The sequence below is a fragment of the Fragaria vesca genome, linkage group LG3, assembly GCF_000184155.1.
Source record: "Fragaria vesca subsp. vesca linkage group LG3, FraVesHawaii_1.0, whole genome shotgun sequence".
In the NCBI taxonomy this organism is placed as follows: domain Eukaryota; kingdom Viridiplantae; phylum Streptophyta; class Magnoliopsida; order Rosales; family Rosaceae; genus Fragaria; species Fragaria vesca.
Genome location: NC_020493.1, coordinates 8,490,677 through 8,515,628, shown reverse-complemented (window position 1 = coordinate 8,515,628; position 24,952 = coordinate 8,490,677). Strand labels below are relative to the sequence as shown.

General features: G+C 38.6%; 1 protein-coding gene and 1 non-coding gene across 3 annotated transcripts; one reads left to right on the top strand and one right to left on the bottom strand.

Moving 5' to 3' along the window:
- Positions 1-2,827: 2,827 nt before the first annotated feature.
- Positions 2,828-8,741, top strand: LOC101295115 (callose synthase 11-like). The gene is made up of 3 exons (XM_004293973.1): positions 2,828-8,144; positions 8,273-8,333; positions 8,451-8,741. The coding sequence occupies exon 1, from the start codon at positions 2,828-2,830 to the stop codon at positions 8,129-8,131; it is 5,304 nt and encodes a 1,767-aa protein (XP_004294021.1). The 3' UTR covers positions 8,132-8,144; positions 8,273-8,333; positions 8,451-8,741.
- A 13,574-nt stretch (positions 8,742-22,315) lies between these two features.
- Positions 22,316-24,163, bottom strand: LOC101294832. Of its 2 annotated transcripts, XR_184219.1 has the most exons (4): positions 23,731-24,163; positions 23,388-23,569; positions 22,851-22,925; positions 22,328-22,438 (listed from the first exon to the last, which is right to left on the bottom strand). It is a non-coding gene; the product is annotated as an uncharacterized LOC101294832 (transcript). The 2 variants fall into 2 exon arrangements; XR_184218.1 differs by having other exon boundaries at positions 22,316-22,438; positions 23,388-24,154.
- Between the last annotated feature and the right edge of the window lie 789 nt (positions 24,164-24,952).

Genomic DNA, 24,952 nt, shown 5'->3' with positions numbered 1-24,952 from the left:
TCCCACTCTAGAAGGGGACTGTATATATATATATATATATGCCGTTTCAGATACGGACGTCCGCACCGCTTTAAAGTACGGACGTCTCTCCGTTCGCCACCTTATGGCACCAGCGAGGACGCGCCTCCACCCCAGCGGACTCCAGCAGCGTCCCCGATCACTTTCCTTCATCGGCGAGTCCGTCGAATTCCAGTATTCCGGCCAGATCACCCAGAACTTTAAACAAAATCAATCTGGCAGGAAAACTGGAATTCAGCAGACTCACCGGGGATGAAAAGTGGTCGGGCTGCTGGAGTCCGCTGGGATGGAGGCGTGTCTCGCTGGGGTGGGTGTGTGTGTGTGTAGATTGTTACTTCCACCATTTCAACGATGGTTCTTGTTCATGTCTGGATTATTGGTAAGAATGCTTGGTGATCATTGACGTGTGAGTTTGGGAATTCACCGCTCTTTCTTGCAAAGACGACACTATAAACAGGGTCTTGATCAAGGAGCACAAATGCATTGCAGACTGTTAGGCCAAGTGCAGAACATCAAAAGCAATGTCATGATGACTTTCTGGTTCATCTCTGGATTGACAATTACCAATTGCTTATGGTAATTAAACTCTCTCAGCTAGAAGGATGAGATACCATATCATGATCAAGCTGATACAATGCTACCGAATTTAGAGAGGCACCAGTTCATGTATAGTTCCCAATTGAAGATGCCAGAATGAAATCCCAAATGCTCTCCCCTACGTAGAGAGGCACCAGTTCAAGGTAACTTTACTATTGTTTCAGTCCATACAGAAGTTTTACTGTTAGTAAACGCATGGGACATACTAGGGGTTAAATTCTTTTCAAGAGAGCAACTAGACGTTTAAAGCTGAGAGTTTAATATGATATGAGCATGTGCTAAACCTCTCATAATTAAATGAGTAATTAATCTGGTGACGTTAACACTTAACAGAGTGCAGTAATGAGAGACTGAACATTCTATATTAAATAGTAGAATTAAAGGAAATAATTAATAATGGGTCCAAGAGATTCTCTGCCTTCTGAGATTTAAAACCCACGAGGGAGCCCAAAACGGCCACAAGAGACAAACAGACAGGACAGAGCCCACTGTGAATTAAACACTGTTTTCCTCTTCTGGGTTTTGTCAGCATGAACAGCCATTATTATATACTGAAATGTTTCAGCATGGACCAATATTTTACGGTCAATTCTAACGTCTCTATTCTTGAATCTTGATCGGTCAATCTTTGGAAGTAAATTTTGGTAAATGAAAGAATTTTGATGATACTAACTTAATGAATTGTTAGAATTGACCATGTTAGATTTGTTGCTAGATTATGCATTCGGATTAAAGGTTGCAATTTTTATTTGTCTACATTTAGTGGTTTAGGAGTTTCGTGCGTTAATCAAAGTTAACAAAAATGCAATCTCTTTAATCAACAATCTTCCTTATTATTGTAAAAACGAAATGATCAACTTGTTCATTAGACTGTGATTACAAATTTACTTTCTTCTTTTGTCTATGACAAATATTTTTACTTTACAGTTTTCATTCTTATATGCAACATTTCTTTTCGTATGAGTTGAGCAATAGCCAAAATCAGTAGATGAGTCAAAATTTGACATATCTAGCCTAATAGGAAAGAGAACAAAAACAGTTATGGACTTCAGAGTCTAATGTGGTTCCATTTTGAGTCTGGTATTAAGGACGAAAACCATATACTATTTGGATATGTACATGGGTAGTACCCTAGCGTTGGAGTATGACTTTTGACTCTAATGGGTTGTAGATGCAAAATGCGGTGAATGATACAAGGGGAGCCAAATTCTAATATGACTATGGCTTTCTACTCCCACCCGTTAGAGATGCTCTAATATAGTCGTTAGAGATGCTCTAATATAATGATTAATGAGGCTAAATCAAACCCACTTGGAGGTCAAACAATCTTTAAGGTGAATTAGCTAGATAGTTATCGATTTATCGTTGATTGTCAATTATCTGGTGATTGATGATACCTAAATTTCCTGTGAAGATGAGAGAAAGAAGAAGAATTTGGATGTAGTATGTACAAAAGATACTAGATTATCTATTTAATTATGGTTTCTTGGTCATGATTTAATAAGAAAATACCAGTTATAGACTCATAGTTACTCAAGGCCTAAATTTACCGTTTCGCACGAATGCGATCCTAGTTAACGAAACACAATCTCATTACTCAACAACCTCTCTCAACACCGCAAAAAAGCACACTGCGACTACAAAAAACAGGTCTTCCTTTTTTATGTGTCAAGGTTATCTCCTTTTCATGATTATTTCAAGGAATGAAAAGCTCTACTTTCTCAAAAGTCCTTTTGTTTTGCTTCCCCTCTTCTGTGATTGAATATCCCTTTTATCGCAGACTCTATCCTCCTAACTCATGTGCAGTAGGACACGGCAGCGCCTTTGGATTCGGGTCCAGTACGTCGTCGTTTCTCTTTCTTGTGTGTACCTTCTTCTACTTTACGTCGTCGTTTCGCCCCCACATGGGCTGCTTTCTACCACGATTCGGATAAAGAACGCAGATATTCACCTGTAGGACCCACCCTCCCACCAAAATTATACCCTCCTCGCGCCGCCCCCCCCCAACGCTCCTTCGTGGCGCGTAAACCCCACACTCCGCAACGGACACATTTAGATTGCCTGTTACACTCCAATCAAAATTCAAAACCTTTCGATCTCTTTCGTGCACGTTTCGCCCTAAAAGCCTTAAACCCACTCACCACGTTTCACTCCCACAACCGTGAGAAATGAAAACAAAAACCGCCGCACACTGAAACGCTACCTCTGAGCGATGAGTCTCCGGCCGCGGACGCCGGCCACGCGCCCCAACGCGCGGCCGCTTCCGCCGATGCAAGAGCCCTTCAACATAATCCCCATCCACAACCTCCTCGCCGACCACCCCTCCCTCCGCTACCCCGAGATACGCGCCGCCGCCGCAGCCCTACGCGCCGTCGGGGACCTCCGGAAGCCGCCGTTCGTGCAGTGGAAGAGCGACCACGACCTCATGAACTGGCTCGGAATCTTCTTCGGTTTCCAGGACGACAACGTCCGGAACCAGCGGGAGCACCTGGTCCTCCACCTCGCCAACTCCCAAATGCGGCTGCAGCCGCCGCCGAACCTCGCCGACGTCCTCGAACCCGGCGTCCTCCGCCGCTTCCGGCGAAAACTGCTCCAGAACTACACCTCCTGGTGCGCCTACCTCGGCCGCAGATCAAACGTCGTCGTCTCGCGGCGCCGCGGCGGCGGCGACGATCCCCGCCGCGAGCTGCTCTACGTGGCGATGTACCTCCTCGTCTGGGGTGAGTCCGGTAACTTGAGATTTACTCCAGAGTGTGTTTGTTACATTTATCATCATATGGCTATGGAGCTCAACCAGGTTCTTGATGAGGACATTGACCCGGAGACCGGCCGGCCGTTTTTGCCTAGCGTCTCCGGTCAGAATGCCTTCATGAAGAGTGTGATCATGCCGATTTACGCAACGGTTAGGGATGAGGTGGAGAGCAGTAAGAATGGCACCAGGCCGCATTCGGCCTGGCGCAATTACGATGATATCAATGAGTACTTTTGGTCCAGGAGGTGTTTCAAGAGTCTCAAATGGCCTATTAATTACAGTAGTAACTTTTTTAGTACAGTTGAGAAGGAGAGGAGAGTGGGGAAGACGGGGTTTGTGGAGCAGAGGTCGTTTTGGAATCTGTTTAGGAGCTTCGACAAGCTGTGGGTGTTGTTGCTCTTGTTTCTGCAGGCTGCGCTGATTGTGGCGTGGGAGGGGAAAGAGTATCCGTGGACGGCATTGGAGAGTAGGGACGTGCAGGTGCGGTTGTTGACTGTGTTTATTACTTGGGGAGGTCTTAGGGTGCTTCAGGCAGTGCTTGATGCTGGGACTCAGTATAGTTTGGTGACGAGGGAGACTCTGTCGCTTGGGGTTAGAATGGTGCTGAAGGCGGTGGTTGCAACGGCGTGGACTATTATTTTTGCGGTGTTTTATGCGATGATTTGGGCTCAGAAGAATTCCGATGGGAGGTGGTCTGCTGAAGCAAACAGCCGGATTGTTGATTTTCTTTGGACTTCACTTGTTTTTGTTATTCCGGAGTTGCTGGCATTGGTTCTGTTTATAGTTCCTTGGGTGAGGAACTTCATTGAAGAGTTAAATTGGAATGCAGTCTATGTGTTTACATGGTGGTTTCACACCCGGATTTTTGTTGGTCGCGCACTGAGGGAAGGGCTTGTCAACAATGTCAAGTATACAGTGTTCTGGATTATTGTATTGGCTTCAAAGTTTGCTTTCAGTTATTTCCTTCAGATCAAGCCGCTTGTTAACACGACAAAGGCTCTGATGAAGATTAAGGTCCACACATACAAGATGCATGTTTTCTTCGAGGGGACTAATGTAATAGCAGTTGTGTTGTTGTGGGTTCCTGTTGTGTTGATTTACCTGATGGATATGCAGATATGGTATGCCATATACTCATCCTTTGTTGGTTCAACAATTGGGCTGTTTTCACATTTGGGTGAGATAAGGAATATCAAACAGCTGAGGCTTAGGTTTCAGTTCTTTGCTAGTGCATTGCAATTTAATCTCATGCCAGAGGAGCAGTCATTACGTCCTGAGCTGACAATGGTGAAGAAACTCCGAGATGCCATACACAGGCTGAAGTTGCGGTATGGTCTGGGTTTAGCTTACCAGAAGACTGAATCAAGCCAAATAGAAGCTACCAGGTTTGCCTTGATATGGAATGAAATCATGACAACTTTCAGGGAGGAAGATCTTATCAGTGATCGAGAACTTGAGCTTTTGGAACTGCCACCTAATTGTTGGCACATTAGAGTTATTCGCTGGCCGTGTTTCCTCCTTGCAAATGAACTATTGCTTGCTCTAAATCAGGCAAAGGAGCTGGAAAATGAACCTGATCACTTGCTTTGGTTGAGGATATGTAAGAGTGAGTATCGGCGGTGTGCTATTATTGAAGCTTATGACAGCATAAGGTATCTGCTTCTTGTGGTCGTTAGAAATGGCACAGAAGAAAATTCCATCATTACAAATTTGTTCAGGGAGATAGATCAATGTATTGAGAATCAGAAGTTCATGGCCACATACAAGATGTCTTTGCTTCCTCAAATTCATGCCAAGTTAATTTCTCTTATTGACCTTCTGCTGCAATTGAAGAAAGATACAAGTAAGACAGTGGATATATTGCAGGCTCTGTATGAACTCTCTGTTCGTGAATTTCTATGGATGAAGAAGTCTATGGAGACATTGAGGGCGGAAGGCCTGGCAACTCGTAGTAGATCCATTGAAGAAGGCTTGCTTTTTGAAAATGCAATTCAGTTCCCTGATGATGAGGATGCAACCTTCTTTAGGCATTTGCGACGTCTGCATACAATTCTCACTTCTAGAGACTCGATGCACAATGTCCCAGTAAATATTGACGCAAGAAAGCGCATTGCTTTCTTTAGCAATTCACTTTTCATGAACATGCCCCGTGCTCCCTATGTTGAAAAAATGATGGCTTTCAGTGTCCTGACTCCATATTATGATGAGGAAGTGCTGTATGGCAAAGAATCTCTTCGATCTGAGAACGAAGATGGGATTTCTACCTTGTTTTATCTGCAGAAGATTTATGAAGGTGAGTGGGTGAACTTTCTAGAACGGATGTACAGAGAGGGCATGAAGGATGACGATGAACTCTTTACTACAAAGGCAAGGGATCTCCGTGTTTGGGCATCATACAGAGGTCAGACATTATCTCGTACTGTGAGAGGAATGATGTACTACTATAGGGCACTGAAGATGCTTGCCTTTCTTGATTCTGCATCTGAGATGGATATAAGGGTTGGATCACAGCAAGTTGCCTCTCACGGTTTGATGAGCCAAAATGACGTTATGGATGGTCAACATATGCAACCAGCTTCACGGAAACTTGGAAGAACAGCCAGTGTGACTAACTTATTCAAGGGTCATGAACATGGCATTGCTCTGTTGAAATTCACATATGTGGTTGCCTGCCAACTATATGGGAAGCATAAGGCTAAGGGAGATAACCGTGCTGAGGAGATATTATATCTGATGAAAAACAATGAGGCCCTTCGAGTGGCCTATGTTGATGAGGTTAAGTTGGGGAGAGATGAGGTTGAGTATTACTCTGTGCTTGTTAAATATGATCAGCAGATCCAAAGGGAGGTAGAAATCTATAGGATCAGGTTGCCTGGTCCCTTGAAGCTCGGTGAAGGTAAACCAGAGAATCAAAACCATGCCATAATCTTTACCAGGGGTGATGCAATTCAGACAATTGATATGAACCAAGACAATTATTTTGAGGAGGCACTCAAAATGCGGAATTTGCTGGAGGAGTTCAAGAACTTTTATGGCATCAGAAAGCCAACTATCTTGGGTGTCCGTGAGAATATCTTCACAGGTTCTGTATCATCCCTTGCTTGGTTCATGTCTAATCAGGAGATGAGTTTTGTGACCCTGAATCAGCGTGTTTTAGCAAACCCTTTGAAGGTGCGAATGCACTATGGTCATCCAGATGTGTTTGACAGGTTCTGGTTCTTGCCACGGGGTGGAATCAGCAAGGCTTCTAAAGTTATCAATATCAGTGAGGACATATTTGCTGGCTTCAATTGCACACTGCGAGGTGGCAATGTGACTCACCATGAATATATACAGGTTGGCAAGGGAAGGGATGTTGGGTTGAATCAGATCTCCATGTTTGAGGCCAAGGTTGCTAGTGGCAGCGGTGAGCAGGTTTTGAGCAGAGATGTGTATCGATTAGGTCATAGATTGGACTTCTTTCGGATGCTTTCATTTTTCTACTCAACTGTTGGGTTCTACTTTAACACAATGATGGTGGTACTAACTGTTTATTCATTCCTGTGGGGCCGCCTTTTCCTTGCTCTCAGTGGTGTTGAGGACGATCTTGATACAAACAACAATAAAGCAGTTGGTGTGATGTTAAATCAGCAGTTCATTATTCAGCTAGGGCTGTTCACTGCCCTTCCGATGATTGTTGAGAACTCTCTGGAACAGGGTTTCCTTACAGCAGTTTGGGATTTCTTGACAATGCAGTTGCAGCTTGCCTCAGTCTTTTACACATTCTCAATGGGAACCCGCACCCATTTCTTTGGTCGTACTATTCTTCATGGGGGTGCGAAGTACCGAGCAACTGGACGTGGCTTTGTGGTCCAGCACAAGAGCTTTGCTGAGAACTATCGACTCTACTCTCGCAGCCATTTTGTGAAGGCAATTGAACTTGGGATTATTTTAGTAGTGTATGCTGTTCATAGCAATGTGGCTCGAGATACCTTTGTTTACATTGGCATGAGTATCTCTAGCTGGTTTCTGGTAGTGTCATGGATGCTGGCTCCCTTTATTTTTAACCCTTCTGGATTTGATTGGCTGAAAACTGTTTATGACTTTGATGATTTTATGAATTGGTTATGGTATTCTGGAGGGGTGTTTACAAAAGCTGAACATAGCTGGGAAACATGGTGGTATGAGGAACAGGACCATCTGAGAACAACTGGCCTTTGGGGAAAGCTTTTGGAAATTATTTTGGATCTTCGTTTCTTCTTCTTCCAGTATGGTGTTGTATATCAACTTGGTATTACGGGTGGAAACAAAAGTATAGGTGTTTACTTACTGTCTTGGATATACATGGTTGTGGCTGTCGGGATTTATATGACCATAGCCTGGGCTCAGAACAAATATGCAGCGAAGCAACATGTATACTACCGGCTAGTTCAGCTTGCTGTCATAATGGTTATGGTACTCTTTATTGTTTTGCTGCTGGAGTTCACTAAATTCAAGTTCCTTGACATTGTCTCAAGTCTCTTGGCATTCATCCCTACTGGCTGGGGTATAATTTTAATAGCTCAAGTGCTTAGACCTTTTCTGCAGACCACAGCGGTGTGGGATACTGTGGTTTCCTTGGCTCGACTTTATGATTTGCTTTTTGGAGTAACCGTTATGGCTCCTGTGGCGCTGCTGTCATGGTTACCTGGCTTTCAGTCAATGCAGACTAGGATCTTGTTCAATGAAGCATTCAGCAGAGGTCTCCAAATATCTCGTCTCCTTACCGGCAAAAAGTCTAACTGAGCTGTATTTGGAGGTAAATCTCAAACCACTCTAAACTTCTATAATCCACCATTGAACTAATTTTCATTGTTGTTCGGTACTTTTTTTTTTTTGTTCAGAGGCAGTTGCTATAATCTAAATGTAAATCGTTTTATGTTTCAGGTCCTGATGGGGTCTAGGTGTAGAAAATCCAAGTAGCTGAACTTGAATTTTACTGACCAAGGTAGCTGAATGTATTCATATTAGTGACAATTGTTTATTGTCAGCCAAATCAGTCTTATGGCTGCTGTTTGTCACTAAAAATAATCCCAAGTTCCTAACCGGATTGCTTTTGTTTCAGGTATGAGCTGTGCCGTTGCTCAACTGATTGGTTTAGTGGGGGTGATTCGGCTGCTGGTTTGCAGTTAATCAGCGACATCTTCCTCAAGCGATTGGTGTTCACAGTTCTGATTCCGGGTAGGCTAGAGTAGAGATCTTGTAATGAAAATGAAACAGGTGCATCTTAAGTTATTGGTAGAGTGGTGAACAACCACGTTTTTTTTCAGGATCCGGTTTTGTACATATTGTTCATATCTAGTGTAGCTTCTATGCTAGGTTATTCAGAGCTTAATGGCATTTGTGGATTACCCTCATTTCTAGTTTTCTTTTGATCATATTGCTCTCACTAAGATCTGATTCTCTCTCACTAACATTGCTCAATGCATTGAGATAAAAGTACAAATTCAAGCAATTTGAAAGAAAATAACAAGGAAAAAAAATAAAATAAATCACTCACAAAAGGCAACCATGGTGATTGAGAAATTAACACAAATAACCCCTGATCGTATTACTACTTGCAGCTTTGCTTTGACTAGAAATTGAACGGTATATGAATAAATTCAATTATCAAAAAAATTATTTCTAAGGTAAATGTCCCTCACAATTCCTCATTGCTGATGACAGGGACCTTTTCATATACAGTGGAATGTCTAAATATTTTGGGAAGAATACAACGGCCGCCACACCTTTGCTGCAAGAAAATAATGGCAGCAAACAGCAGACAACAACAGGATATGATTATGTTCCAGGCCGTGGAGAAAAAATCTGTTTTTGGGTTTGCATAAATATATGAGAAAGCGAGTAACCGTGTGTAAGCGCGAGCTCTGTACAGATCATAAGCATGAGGCAGCAGACGAATCATAGTGGTTCCAAAGTAAAAGGCACAGGACAGAGCCCTTTCACCTGAATTCACAAGTAAGTTGAACAATATTTGTGGGAGCAGAAAACCATCCAGGATGAATCCAGCATACGACTTGAGGTCATCCCACAGAGAGCGTTGCGGGTGAACAAGATGCCACATGTTAGTCACTCGCCGAAGGTTGCGATGAAATGGCCTGTATGATTTCTGGTGAGTACTCATCCACTGGTGGACAGAACAAGTAATCAGTGCGCCAGTTATGTACAGTGTTAATGTGGCATAAAGAACCTTCCTCTCAGAATCCATCAAGCTCTTCTGGCTATTAACACCTTGTCTTGATGACAAGGTCAGTTGAAGAAGAAGCAGGTGCAAAATGAAAGTTACCAACAATATCAGTCTGACCATTACTTCATTAACCTGGAGCCATCCACCGATCCCAAGAAAAGTACTCTGCTTGCTTTGGTTTGGTGCAAGCATTGCCTCAAAGGTGAACAGAAGAGGAATCACATATCCCAGAGTAAGAACAGTGAGCATGACAAGCGAAGTGAATGGGAGCACATCTGGGTTTTTCTTCACAAAATAGAGTTGCCATCCCACAAAAGCACATATAAGGGTATTAGAAATCAAAACCATAACAATCTCAAAATCAATTCTGGTAATGGAAGCAGCAGCTTGGTTATGGTAAATTGAAGTTGAAGAGAATTCAATATGATCAAAATATAGAGGGTCTGACTTATTCCTCATGCTTTCGATAATTCCCTTGACATTCTGGCCATCCTTGGTATCCAATGGAGGAAAGTGTACATCAATTTTAACAGAACAGTCTAACATATCCTTGTTAATCGAGTTTTGTTCCTTGGATGATACATGCCTACATCCTATCATGCATAGGTTTCCGTAATCTGTATCATATATTCCTTCAGCAGCTAGTTCTGCTTTAGATGGGAAGACATCATGAAAAAATTGGGCACCACGTGTGAAGCTCAACTTATAGCTAATGTTCATTGGACTGCTATGGCTTTTCTTCTGACGACTTGGTACTTCTGTTTCCTGTGGTTTATCCCAAAACCGGCGTCCATAAATCCGGTCATCATCAACAAATAATGGGGACGAATAACCCCACGCAACTTGTCCTCTGCTGTTGCTCACTCTCATGTCAAATTTCATATCTGATGAATACTCCTCAGGGTATTTCTTTCCTTTGCCTATCCCAGCCCTCTTTTCCACACATGTTTTTCTCAGGTTGCCAGTCACAGAATATTCATATTTGTATCCTAAGAGTTTCACTAACCATCCTGACAGACCTTGGAACCCAATTTTACTGAAGTAACCTAAATCACTCATTTTTTTGTCGCTCCAAATTTGCCCCACAAGAGCAGACCTATTTTGTAAAGATAACCTCACCGGAAATCTCAAGCTGAGTTTAGTTGAGCAGTCTCCAACAAGTGCACCAGTCAAAGACTCTGTAAAATTCAAAATCCTACATGCAACTGCACATAGACGATTCCCCTTCTCATCCCATTCCCCTTCCGCAATCAACGTGGTGCTAGGTACAAATGGAAATCTCAAGAATTCATCTCCACTAGAGTTGGAAAACCCCAACAGCATCTGCATTTTCCTCCCTTCTGTACACCGAGTCCCATAAAAAACCAACGAGCTCGGTACATATCCAACATCCCCACCAAGAGGATTGCAATTCACACCCCCACCACACTCACTCCCATACACCAGTTCAAATCTCTCGAGACGGTTACCAAGCAACCTACACAAACCACCGTTCGAATCATTCAAATTCCTCAAACCTATACTCTCTCCACTCTCAACACTACTCGGAAAACTACTCATCCTATCTTCCCCAACAAATGTATACCCATAACTATGCTTCACAGAAAAAGCCAACACCCTAATAGCATCAAAATAATTCTCACCATCATCCTTATCACTAACAACACTCCCTAAGCTCCCACTAATCAAACTACCATAAATACTAGACCATTTCGGATAATTAAGCTTAAGAACAACACTAGGCTCGAAGTTACCTGCATTATACATGGACCTACTCTTCCCAATCATACACAGCTTCTTATCCGATTCTGAATAATACCCATCAAGCCTGAACCTCACCACGCCCCACCTGACCGGAAATCTGTGTCCCCGGAAGTTTACCAGCTTCAGATTCCGGCGAGTCGAATCCCCCAAAAGAGACTGAAGATCCATACTCCCTCTGACGTGGAAGATTCCATCTTTCAGGGTTCTGGCAACGAAGTTGGGCCGAAAGATGAGAGCTTTACTGTCGTCGCCGGAGGTGTGATTGAAGAACCGGTCGCCGCCGGTGAAGTAGCTGCTGTGGAATCCGATGTCTTGGACGGAGAGGGTGGTGAGGAACCATTTTGGGTGGGTCTCCGATTTGGGAACGACGTCGTTGCAGTGGTCGGAGTATAAGTGATCAAGATTGGGGATTTGGTTGAGGAGTGAAGCTGTGGGGGTGAGATTGATGAGGAGGAAGAAGAGGAGGAGGAGGGGAGTGGATTGGGATTTATGGGTTTGTGAAGGAGTGGTTGGGGAAATTGGGAAAGCCCTAACCCTAGATTTGGGGAAGGATGGGGGATTGGTCTCCATCGCTGTGGCAGCAATGAAGGAGAGAGCTGGAGAAGAAGCTCCAGGAATTTGAGCTGAATATATACGTCTCCCATTTCTTATTTTATTCTCTTTTTTACCTTTAGGGGGTAAATAGTAAATACTAGGTGAAAGTTTGAAACCTTTAGGTACGGTAAATAACTAAATACTAAGGAGAAAAATAAACATGTGTTACACTCAATGATTGAGCTTTAACAAGAACATGTTCGAAATGATTTCTAAAGAATAACTAGTTGTTAGCAATTGAGAAAGAAAAATAATAATTATTTATTCACGAGTTATATGAGCCTTAACAAAGAATATGTTCGGAATGAATTCTAAAGAGCAACTAGTTGTTAGTAATCGGAAAAAATAAACCTAGTTGTTCACGAGTATTATAAGCCACAATGCCATATGTGTTGGTGTTCAAATGGAACCAAATTTTCCAACCATCAAAAGTTGGTGGTCATGAGGACCAACCAATCAAACACTGCCACAGAGAGAGAACAGACAGGGAGAGAGAAGAGACAGGGAGAGAGAGGGAGAGATGATTGGTTGGTCCTCATGACCATCAACTTTTAATGGTTGGCAAATTTGGTTCCTGTTCAAATTGGGGTCATTTATCTTATTGAGCCCAAACGTTGTCAACCTTTTTTACAAAAAAGAAAATGAAAAATGATCTAAACGAGCCAAAAGCAACTAATTCTTTTAGAGTTTTTTGAACTAATAATATCTAGACTCTTGGAGGACTGTTTAAATAATACCCGTACTCTCAAAGTGATTAATGTGATACCTAAACTCTTATTTTCATGTCAAAATTGTACCTACTTTAACTTTTCGTCAATGTGCCATTAAATCTACCATGACTGACCCACATGAGGCATTAAAAGAGTGTAAAAAGACTGATTTGCCCTGTTCTTTGAGAGAGAAAAACGAAAGAGAAAATGATAGGTGGGTAAGAGCGACACTCAACCAAGAGAGAGATGCGAGGTTGGGCTGTGTAGGTATGGGTAGAGTCGTAGAGAGAAAACCCAGAAAGTATAGGTCTTCAGACTTCTCAGCTAGATATAACTTTTTTTGCTAATTTATTTTATAATTTAGTTATTTCGATTAATACAAAATCATTGGTTCAGATATTATACATACAAGAATAGGGCAAATCAGTCTTTTTACATTTATTTAATGCCTCATGTGGGTCAAACATGATACATTTAACGGCACATTAAAACCAACAACATTTGCATCTTCCCATCTTCACACCAAACCCTACGAGAAACCAAGAATGTACTCTCATATTCCAATTCATACTTTTCCACACTATAACTACCAATATTTCTACACACTCTCCGGCTCGAACGACCCGATATTTCTAGTAAGGTTGGTATTTCTACCCAATGGGTAAAACCTGTGGGTTTATACCCACCCAAATTGGTTTATGGGTAAATACCTAGCTAGTGGGTAATACCTGTTATACTATGTGCTGGGTTTGGGTAATTACACCTATTTCTAAATAGGTAAAACCCTTACCCACCCATTACCCATTATGTATTTTATTATCAAAAAAAAAAAAAAAAAAAACCATATAAAACACCTGCAAACATTTTTAAAAACCCTTAACGATCATCAATTTGGATGAATTTTGCATGAATGATCTCTATACATTAATATCAATAAACTAAACGATGGAGATGTGAAAATATGACCGAAAAGTGAGTCAAATAAAAACTTCACACTTTAATTTCAAAGTGAAGCTTCGCTCTAGGATAAGAACTATGGTTTACTTTTCGATCTTTCAATGGTCAGAACATGAAAGAGATAACCAATTAAACTCATCTAAAACGGTTTGAAATATCTGAGTTTCTTCATTGATAAAAGCTTTTCATCGATACTGAAAGTGAAATTGTAGTGGTTAGTGTTTGTGAGTTCATACAAGGAAGACACAGAGAGATGATTAAGTCGTAGATGGTGAGACCACATATCAGTCTTTTTAGTGAAGCAATGAACGGTTAACACGTTGATTTGTCTGCATTTTTTATTTTTACGGACGTCCGCAAATATATATATATATATATATATATATATATATATATCCCTTCCAATGAATGAGGGATCCTTTTTTTTGTTCATTTATAGGGATAACAACTCACAATTAGATCTGTTTTTTAATGATCTTGGATGACTGAGATTAAATAACAAATTCAACACTTTCTGACAAACTTGAACCATTCAACTTTATTAAAAATAAATCAAAGTTTTGGACAACTTAACGATCACCAAATCTTCTGAAAACTTGTGGAAGTGATCTACTCATATAGATCTACAAATTGAACGGTGAAGATGTGATTTTGTGATCGGGAAGTTCGTCAAATACCCTATCCCTAGAAATGAACAATATATATATGAAGTACAAAAAAAACTTATAAAGTAAGTAGGGTCACACATCTTATTATCATCGGAATAGGTTAGGTTTTAATGTAGGAAATATGCATTTTTTTAATATATATTAGGTCAGGTTTTAAATCTTTTTATTTTTTTTATATTTTTAACTACATATTGGTAGTCCCCATTCCCTCAAAAATAAATTTATGGCTGCAACCATGTATACAAGTTTGTGAGATCGTTATTAGACATATACTACTGTATACAGGAAACCCTAAAGCTGTCTCTTTCTAAGTCGGCAGCCAACCACGAAATCCCACCCTCATCCGATGATGGTTTAAAGCTAGGTGGGTCTCTAGATCTGCTGAAGCCGTATGACTTTGTTGTCAGGTGAAGAATATGTCAGCAACCAAATGCTTTGAGAGGTAATTGGCCAGAGGTTCTTAACAACTTTTGATCATCGTGGTTTTTCAGATCAGGATGGATGTATGGCACCATGGACTCGAGGAACAGATCTGGTTTCATCTTCTCGATTCCATCTCCGTCCTTGTTTATTCATGGGAGAAATTTTTGGTTTGGTGGATATGTTGTTTGGTCTCTCAGTTCGTGGCGACGATGGAGTTTATTCTTCCCTGGTGCGCACTCAAGGCGGTGACGTCTATGGTGTTCTTTCTCTAAGACGGTGGCGTCTCACGGCGGCGATGTCTTACGAAGGCAACTTCGTCTCATTGCGGCGATGACAATGGTGTTCTTCTTCCATGTCCTTCCCTCCAACTAGGAAGGAGAGTTGGGCTAGGTCAACTGTTTTGGGTTTAGGTTTAATTTTCTTTTGGGCTTTGGGCTGCTTTTTAGTTTTATATAGTTTTCTAGTACAATAAGTTCATTTCACTATAACTCTAAGCACTTTTGTGCCTAAGCATTTTTTTGAGCCTCATGGCGTCTTGGCGTTATGAGTCTATTTTTCTGTTAGTCTTTATTCTAGTTTTTTAGGTGAGATCTTAGCCTATAATCTATTTTCTATTAGATTGTAGGCTCAATTGTGAGCCAAAATGTAAATGAGGATACAACCCTCATACGAATCTTATGATTTTGTTTGTCTTTTATACGCATGGTAACAGATCGATTTGTATTGTACCTTCTACTTTAATACTAATGACAAAATTGTCTTTTAGTTCAAAAAATGTTTGTGTGATCGTTCTCATACACTATGTACAACCATCATCGGTCAATAATTTCATATCATCAATCATAGTGGATGTATGTGTTAGGTTTATGTTTCATATGATGTGTTAGTATGCTCAAGGTTAGGTTTACGTTTCCCTCAAAGTGCAACTATTATCAGTCATTAAATTCATTCAATCATTCATAGCGGATCGTATCAAAAAAAAATAAAAAAAATCATTCAGAGAGGATGCGCTCTCGTTGAGGATACATGTCAATATGCTCAAGGTTAGATTGATGAAGCACTCAAAGGTACAACTATCATCGATGCAATATATTCATATGATACGGCTATTGTCACTCTACAAACTTCTCAACTTCTTATCACTTACACCCTATATTCAATATTTATGACATGATCACCGACAGTTTCTTCTATTTACAATAAGAAAACAAACGTTCAAAACAATAAGTAAACAAAATTATTTCTGGAAGAGAAAGATCCTTGAAACTAATCCAGATACCCTCTTCCGATCCGATCCCAACATCTCGATGACGTCCTTTATGTTCCCTCTTTCCTTATTATATTTCTTTCTTTCAAGTTGAGAATATATGTATCAATTCAACTACCCTAAACATTAAAATCATGTGCGTGGCCTGAAAGCAATGGGCTAGCGCTCATGAATGATATGAGATGGAAATTTAATATCGCATCACCAAAAAAACATGGTGATAATCCGCTCAATTAGATCTAAACAATATCAATTCATCAGTTGATCGTGTTCTCGTGATTTTACTAGCCGATGACAAGAGATGACAAAGTCTAGATAAAGAACCGGAAAATATAAATAAATAGGTTATCTGCTAGAGAACTGATGACAATTACTGGGTGGCTGGATTCGTTTATATGTTTTTTAGTGTGTTTTCATTTATAAAGATTTTTTTATTTTGATTTATATCATTGTAATAAGGGGCAAAGTTGGTAGTTGTACGCATGATGAAAAAAAATGTACATTGTGAAAAACAATTGATTAGTAGCAATATCCTGACCCCGAACTCATATTTCGTTTTTTCGAACTTTGATATGTTGATTACATTTGATTACTCTAGTGTAGTCTCATAGCTTGATTCTTATATAGCCCATCCGGGGTAAGTCATGTGTATGTAATTTTTCTCCTTTATTGAATACAAGGTCTGACGTCATTCCTCTAAAAAAAAATTATATTAAAAATAAAGGGTTAAATACTGTATAGTCATCGTGGTCCTTAAAGTTAAAATCACAATTTTCCTTCTTAATTGTCATTTTGTCAATTTTCTCTGTTAGATTGTTGACTGGCTGTTAAAAAATTTAATGTCTTTAACAGCCACGTCAAATTTTTAACGATGAAAATTAATGGAAGAACCATTTGGAATGAAAATATTATCTTGAAGGATCATTCAGATTAAATTGAAACCAGAAGAACTGAACATATATATCAACTTCAAATCATAAGAACTAATAAATTTCAATTCAAAAAACTCATCAGGAGGTTCAGAAAAAGGGAAGAAGATTTACCGGGTGTTACTAGCTCGGTCACTCAAGGCAAGATATCACCCAGCTGGTGCCAACTTTCTAAATGTTTTTGTTAGTCCTGGTGATTCTTATGGATGGTGGTCTCTTATGAAAGGGAAGGTGGTTCTAATGCGGGGTGTGCGTACCTGGTGGGTATGGAGAGACCTAGGGCTTCCTAGGCCATATTCTTGCAAACCTAGTTTGCTAGGCATTGAGGGGATGGAGCAATGGAGGAATCATGTGTCTTAAACCTAATTGACGGCAAGGCAGCTAGATTGGGTGGAGAATTTTTTCACAAGAATATATCATTGAGCAAGAACACGTGCAGACAAGCTTATTTGGCATTTTTGTGAAAGAAGAAAATTCAGCATAAGTGCCTAAACTTTAGTGGATATCGGGTAGTAAGATGTGAATTTTTCTCTTAGTAAGAATTGAGGGTACTCTGTAAAAAGTAAAGGTATCAGGTAGCAAGATGTGTGAAAAATTTAGGTGCATAGGCCTTCTGGCCACAATAATAGCCAATCAATGTGGGGGAAGATACGGGGAGCTCATGTAGAAGTCACGGTGAACTCATTTATACAGAGGCTATTAAAGAACATCCTCCCAACTAGGGATGCATTGGGAAAACAGAAGGTACCACTAGAAGAGGTTTGCTATTTTTTTTTTTTTTTTTTTTGTTCATGGAGAAGTAGAGACAAGTTTGTATCAATGTGTTTAAAATAATACAACGCAGTTGCATGTAAGGACTAAAAAATCAATACTATCCCTGATAGTAATTTCTTATTTTTAGCATAACGATATATCATAGACATACCATAACATATCGCGACATCTCAAAAAATATCACGGTAAATACAAATGATGAATTATTCGAAGTTTGGACAAGAAAATCTCTCTTCTATTTGGTCATAGTTCATGACCACGATTGTCAAATCGCCTTCGGCTTTGCTGTCTACTTGGTCTAAGGGCCCCAGAAATGTGGGAGTGGTTCCATGATATCATGGTCAGATTATAGGAGGAACGTGATGTGTTTATCATGTGCTTGTGGACCATATGGGAGTTTGGGAGGAAATAAACATATGGATATAAAAAGGTCCAAATGAGGCAAATTTATTAGTCCATGCATACCGGAGGGGTACCAAAATTAGCGAGTGAAGAGGACACGGGGGAAACTTTCAAATGTTGGATATATCCCAATCAAGAGAAAATCATCTAATTTTCAAGAGACAATCATCTAAATAGTATACGAACTTTTACTTTTTATAAATTTTGTTATATTAAGTTTTAAAAATATCACATTAGTATCTCATGTTTTCATCCCGACCTAAAAAATATGTATGTGTGTGTATACATAGCCCTTCTAATGAAGGATCCTTATTTTTTGTCACATATGACCCTTTTAATGAGGGGTCCATATTTTTTGTCATTTTTAGGGATAGGCACATATCATTAGATCTGTTTTTTAATAAGCTTGGATGACTGAAATTAAAACAAAAAAACTAAACATTTATGTCAAACCTACACCGTTCAAAATCATTAAAAATAAATCAAACATTTGGATGACTTAACGATCACCAAATTATTTGAAAATTTGTAGAAATGATCTACTCACATAGCCCAACAAACTGAATAGTGGAGATTTTATTTTGTGATCGAAAAGTTTGTCTAATGACCTATCCCTAAAAATAACAAAAAAATGAATCCCTTATTGGAAGGACTCTACACACACACACACACACACACATATATATAGCCATTAATATGACTAATTTACCCTCAGACCAAAAAATAGATGACCAATTTACCCTTAAATTTTTTTCTTTATTTTCATATTCAAATTTTCTTTTTTTGGCTTTTTATATTTTTAGGAACGTAGAGAAAAAATTCATCGTCACTTTCTCCTTGTTAATAATCTATTATTTATCTCAATCATCCTTGAATGTCAACGGCAACAACAAAAAGTTTGTCAGTGGAAACAACAAGGATTGAACTTCTGTATGTTTCCACTCTTCAATCTTCTTCAAATTTATAAAGGCCAACCCAAATCATCAAATTCTAAAACCTCTTCTAATATTTCTGAAATATAAAAACAAATAAAAAAAACTAAGAAAAAAAGAGAACTTAAGGGTAAATTGGTCATCTTAATGGCTATATATACCAATCTTAGGTCGGGATGAAAACATGAGATACCGTTATGATATTTTCAAAAGTTGATATACCAAAATTTATAAGGAGCAAAAATTCGTATACCATTCGGACAAATTTCTCATATCCCAATAAAAAGTGAGGGTCTCGAGTGATTTATGGAAAATGAGTATTTTCCTAGAGTGTCAGGATGTGAAGTGAGGGACCAACGTGCATCTATTAAAATTTGATTGTGATGGAGTTTTTAGAACATCTCACACCATAAAATATATTTTTTATCAATTAAATAACTCAAATGATGCAACTAGTCTATTATGAGTAGAACACACAATCTAGCTCCCACTTACTAAGGGGAAACTATGACGTTAGATTAAATGGTGTTGGGTCACTATAAGGTAACTTTGAAGCTAAATTTAGCTAAGAAAATGAGAACATTCCACTGCCTTTTTTTTAGCTTACTAAACTTTTCCACCATAAACTAAATCCTTAGTTAAATTAGTAGCATTTTGGTTTTAGAAAGATTCTCACAGTAAGCTAAATTCTAAGGTAAAATAATTTTTTTTCTTTTATCATATATTTGTTTAAATCAATAATTAATCTTGAAAAATATTTTATACAAACATATTTGATATGTGACTCATATGAAAGATCTCATTGTGATTTTCGCGATGGTAGTTAGTAATGAATTTTTAACTTAGATGGCTGTGTAAATTAGAAGGACATATCAAAAATTGAATAACATAATATTTAGTTTTACTTTACCAACTTCTTAAGCTAATTTTGGCTTACTAAAAAAAAACTCCATAAGCTAATTCTGGCTTACCAAGTATTTTAAGCCTAATTTACTTGAGAATTGATAATAGCTTATGGTGGAGCATTCCTTAGCTAAAATTGAGTTTAGCACTTTAGCTTTGTTGGAGATGGTCTTAGGAAGGGCCGGAAGTGGGGGTGTGGAATCATTGCCATAAATAAATAAATAATAGAGGGAACTTTGTGGCTGCATGCTCGCGTCAACTACACAACCTCAGCTCAACACTACACAATGAGGCTGACGTATGCAGGGTCAGCTCAAGGTTGGAATAACATGGAGTTGGAGAGCGGTTCGGGTCACCACCACCCTAAATCAGCATGCCAGTAGTATCCAAGAGATATGTCGGATACTCCTGTGTCAGTATTATGCAATTATGCAAGCACTTGATTAGTATTATGTAAGTATTGTTGTCGACTTCAATATATCCATGGAGAAGCAAATATTATAGCTGATAGATCAGCACACTTTGCTAGTAGCTAGAGATCATGTGTTTGCTAGTAAAGATCATGTGGTTGAGGCTCCTGGCTTTATTCTGGATATTTTTTATGAGGATTTGCGTAATGTTAACTCTAATCAGGGTTAGGTTGATGTCTTCTCTGATTATGTAACGATTTGATTTTCTGGGTTAATGATATTACAATTCCTTAAAAAATAATAATAACACAGTAAGTGATTAAGTAGAAGAAATACTATTTAATTTATAGCAAGTAAAAAGAAATCCAATGGCTGAAGTTCAAGTTACCCGATCTAATTCAATCGAGTCGAACCCACTAGTTGATTGAAATATTGTTGAAATATCTGACCATACTAGCTATTACTCTAAGGAAAATTTTAAGAACAGTACACGACAAATAGACGACTCTAAAGATTGATACATTATCTTTCAAAAAAATCATAATGGTACATGAATTTGTAATTCTGACAGAAGATATGTACACGCCGTTAAATCTTCCGTTACTTGATGTGCTTTCCATCAAATTTTGAAGGGTAAATCAGTCAATCCTCAGCAATTAAAAAAAATTCAAACCCTTTCAATCCCATTAGTTCAAAGTTCAAACCCAGCCAAATTAAGGAGGAATTCTCCCCCTTTTGTATATCGTTCTCACATATTTTTTTATTTTGGATTTGATTGTTTAGTTTTGTGATTGTGTTTATAGATAGATCTTGAACCATGCATTCACCAAAGAAAACAAATGGGGTAGAAAAATCAAGATCCAGAACCAAGAATAAAATGAAAGGGGAAGGAGAATCACAACCGGGGAAGAGAAAGAGATAGAGATCAAAAAGAGGGAGACATGCAGGTTCAATTAATTATACGGGCGAACACATAATTGGTAAATGTATAAATTGATTGTGGTGGGAGAAAGAACAGGAGGAGGAGAAAAAAAAGTGAGAGAGAGAGAGAGAGAGAGAGAGAGAGAGAAGAGAGAGAGAGAGAGNGNGNGAGAGAGAGAGAGAGAGTCTGTGTTGCGTTCAGCATGAATAAACCCATATGTGAAGCACCCAAGACCAGAAGTTGAACCCAACAAATAATTGAATCCTAACCAATTTCATCCCATTAATTCAATTAGACCCAATCCCATGAGGAAGAATCAAAAACTGAGCACACATAGAAAAATTCTCTATGTGGATCTGCTAGTGTCGACAGGAGACACTAGTACAAAATTGCAATTAGATAACGGTTCTGCACCGTTGTCTGAAAAAAAATATTTTCGTTGTCTAGATGAGTGTTGTCTTTTAATGATGCACTCTACAACAGTACACCACTGTTGTTGCATATAATTAAGTACAACGGCTTTTAGTCATAAATCGTTGTACATATACTTAGCACATACCGTTAGCTCTAAATACACCATTGTGTATGTACTTTTTCAACAACGGGTTTTGCTTAGAAATCGTTGTGGAAAAATAATATGCACATTATTTTTGACCTTTAACAAGTTTCAAACACAACAATTCTTACCTAAAAATGTTGTTTTCAAGGACTATATACACCGGTTTTTACTTGAAAAATGTTGTCCAAGTTCATTCCACAACAGTTTCTCATCAAAAACATTGTCTTTAAGAAATAGGTACATCATTTCCTAAACTAACAACGTTGTCGGTGACAATGAAGATAGTAAATTACAATGACTTTTAGAATGAATCTATTGTCTACTATTTCAAGATACAACCAATTCTTTCAACCACGATCTAGTACATCAATATAATCCAGAAAACTGAAATTAAAATGCAATATATTAATGTATAGAGATAACCTACTTAAAGCAATCACATTGAGCAATTGTAATATAAGGTTCTGATCTTTCATTATATTTGGTTCTAACAAAAGCATATGGTCATTTTACACAAACAACAATATTCTACTGCTAGATACAAATATTATTAATCAAAATCATGTGCTAGGTAAAGTAGCTTTCTACATCCGACTTATAATGAATTCAGGAAATGCCATACATGTGGGTCATCAATTGAACCTGCAATATCCTGCCACAGATGCAGAAACCACGATCAAAATTTCTGGGCAATAAATCTGCATATCATTCGTTCCCTATTCTTGAATAGTATGTGTAACCTTATGGGATTCAACAACTATGGTAAGACTAAAAGCTAATAGTGAAAGAAGATAAATAGAAACACATAATTCATCAATAGACAAGTTTTTGGCCAAAACCTATAATCCCACCAATAGTAAACTCTGCAATCAAGCAACTTAGTAGCTTATCAATGATTGATTTGTTCTTCAAGGATAAAAACTTGCCTCTCAAATGAATACACCTATAACCAATTCAAGCAATACACTTGACTGTAAATGAACAAAAGCCTTAACACACAATAAAAAGAAAAAAGAAAAAATTAATAACCAAACAAAGTATATCAACACTTAAAATTGAGGTACCTGCTCATCGTTTTCTTTTATAACTTCTAAGCATTGGTGGCATGGGTTGCCTTAAAGCAGTGGCGCGCAGATGTCCTGAATGAAAAACCTAATTAGAATTAATCCTTAGAGCTAGCAACAAGTGCCTATAAGGAAACAACAGATACAAGTTATATGAACATAAGAGTGTGCTTAGCAACCTTCAACTAAGCATCTCATAGATTATGTGGAACTTGAGAATGCAGAAACCAAAAGGCAAAAAATAACAAGATGAGACAAGACATTTAAAAGTAAAAAAGCAAGTTTTACATACCCTTTTGTTTATGAGGTCATGACTCAAGAAGATATGTGTGTGTGTGTGTATATATATACATATATTATCTTAAGTTGTAACACAAACTATATTACAGAAACCAGGTTCAGATACACATTATTCATGATGGGAAGTCATAAAAGATGTAATTAAAATTACGAAATGGTTAGTCAAGAATGATTACAATAGAGTTAGAACCATTCAATTGCTAAACAAATAACCCAAATTATCAATGTAAAAATCACCTGTAGTGTCAGTAGTGAAATTGTTCTAGGAGAAACATGAAACTCCATAAATTCTAATGAACTATCTCAGCAACATCCACATGCTTCAATCTCTCTCAATTATCACTACCCATATATGGAGGCTACCTTTCCCTCATATGGAGTTCATGGGTTTTCCAGATACATGCAGTTCCAAAAATATCCTATATAATAAACAAATAAACCCCAAGACCATCAGTTGCAATCAAGCATAGCATAAACATTAAATAGCTTATACTTACTTATCTTTCTACAAATTAAAAACAAAAACTGATTCCCAAAATCGAAAATACTTGAGAATTTGAGATAGGATTCGATCTCTAACCGTAGTCAAGTATAGAACCAGCACCTCCTCCCCTCCTTGTTTAATTTCAGTTTTGTTCGGATCTTGCTGTTCAATTTCAGTCAAGTATGGAACAAGATTCAATTCGAACATTGAAATTAAAGAAAACCACCCATACAAAACTCACCAAAGATTTCGATGCCACAGCCAAATATGAGGGCGCAAGACACAGACGGTGCAGGTCATCACCACCGACAACGATATTTTGCCATTGTTGGTGCCGGTGACCAGACCGTCAACCCAAAGCTTCCCCTGGCCATTTTGCGCCTCCCTTCTTTTGATTTTCGAGTCTTTCTCTCGTTTGGTCTTTCATTGAATCCAAAAGCATACTATAATTGAATTTGGTGGAGATTAATTAGAGTGAATAAGAAACGGCGAGAGGAGTGGGGCGGCTAATGCGAGAGGTAAGATAAACTTTGATTAAACTTTTCATCTATATGTCGCGAAGAACAAGCCCACTATCCCTTAATGCGACGTTTTTAAATCAATAACCGCGTAATTTAAGCGCGAAATATACCGCGCAAGATTTTAATAACCGCGTAATTTTTTTTTAATTATTTACAACAAGAGTGTTTGTATGTCGTAATAGATGTCGTTACTAAGGTTTTTTTTTTTTTTTTCTTTTGTGGTGATCAATACAATAGATAACGGTTTCAACTACACCGTTGTCCGAGATAAATAACGAGAGCAACATATAGCATACAACCAAGGGGCCAACACTATGTTAGTATCTATAGATAACGGTTTTGACCACACCGTTATACAAGATAATTGAGAAAACTCATAATCAAGAGACCAACACTTTTCTGATATCTATAGACAACAGTTTTGACTAAACCGTTGTAAAAAAAGAACCACAACGGTTTTTGTTAAACCGTTATCTAAGTAACGTTGTCTATTTTTAGATTTGTACTAGTGAGAGATAACATTCTTCTGCGTAGAACTGCAGCACAACTCTTGCTAGAGACAAACCCGATATTGCCCTTTTAAAATTAAGTAATTACCTAGAGTTAACGGTGTTGGTTACATCGTGTATTGAAAATGTGCCGAGTTTTGAAAGTCATGTAACATTTTAAAGTTTTAAAAACTTAATATACCAAACTTTAGAATGATCCATTTGTCGTACGCTATCCTTACAATTTTCCCATTACTCTATTAGGACTAATGAAGATGTGGCGTCATAATAGTCATACCTCTCTCTCTC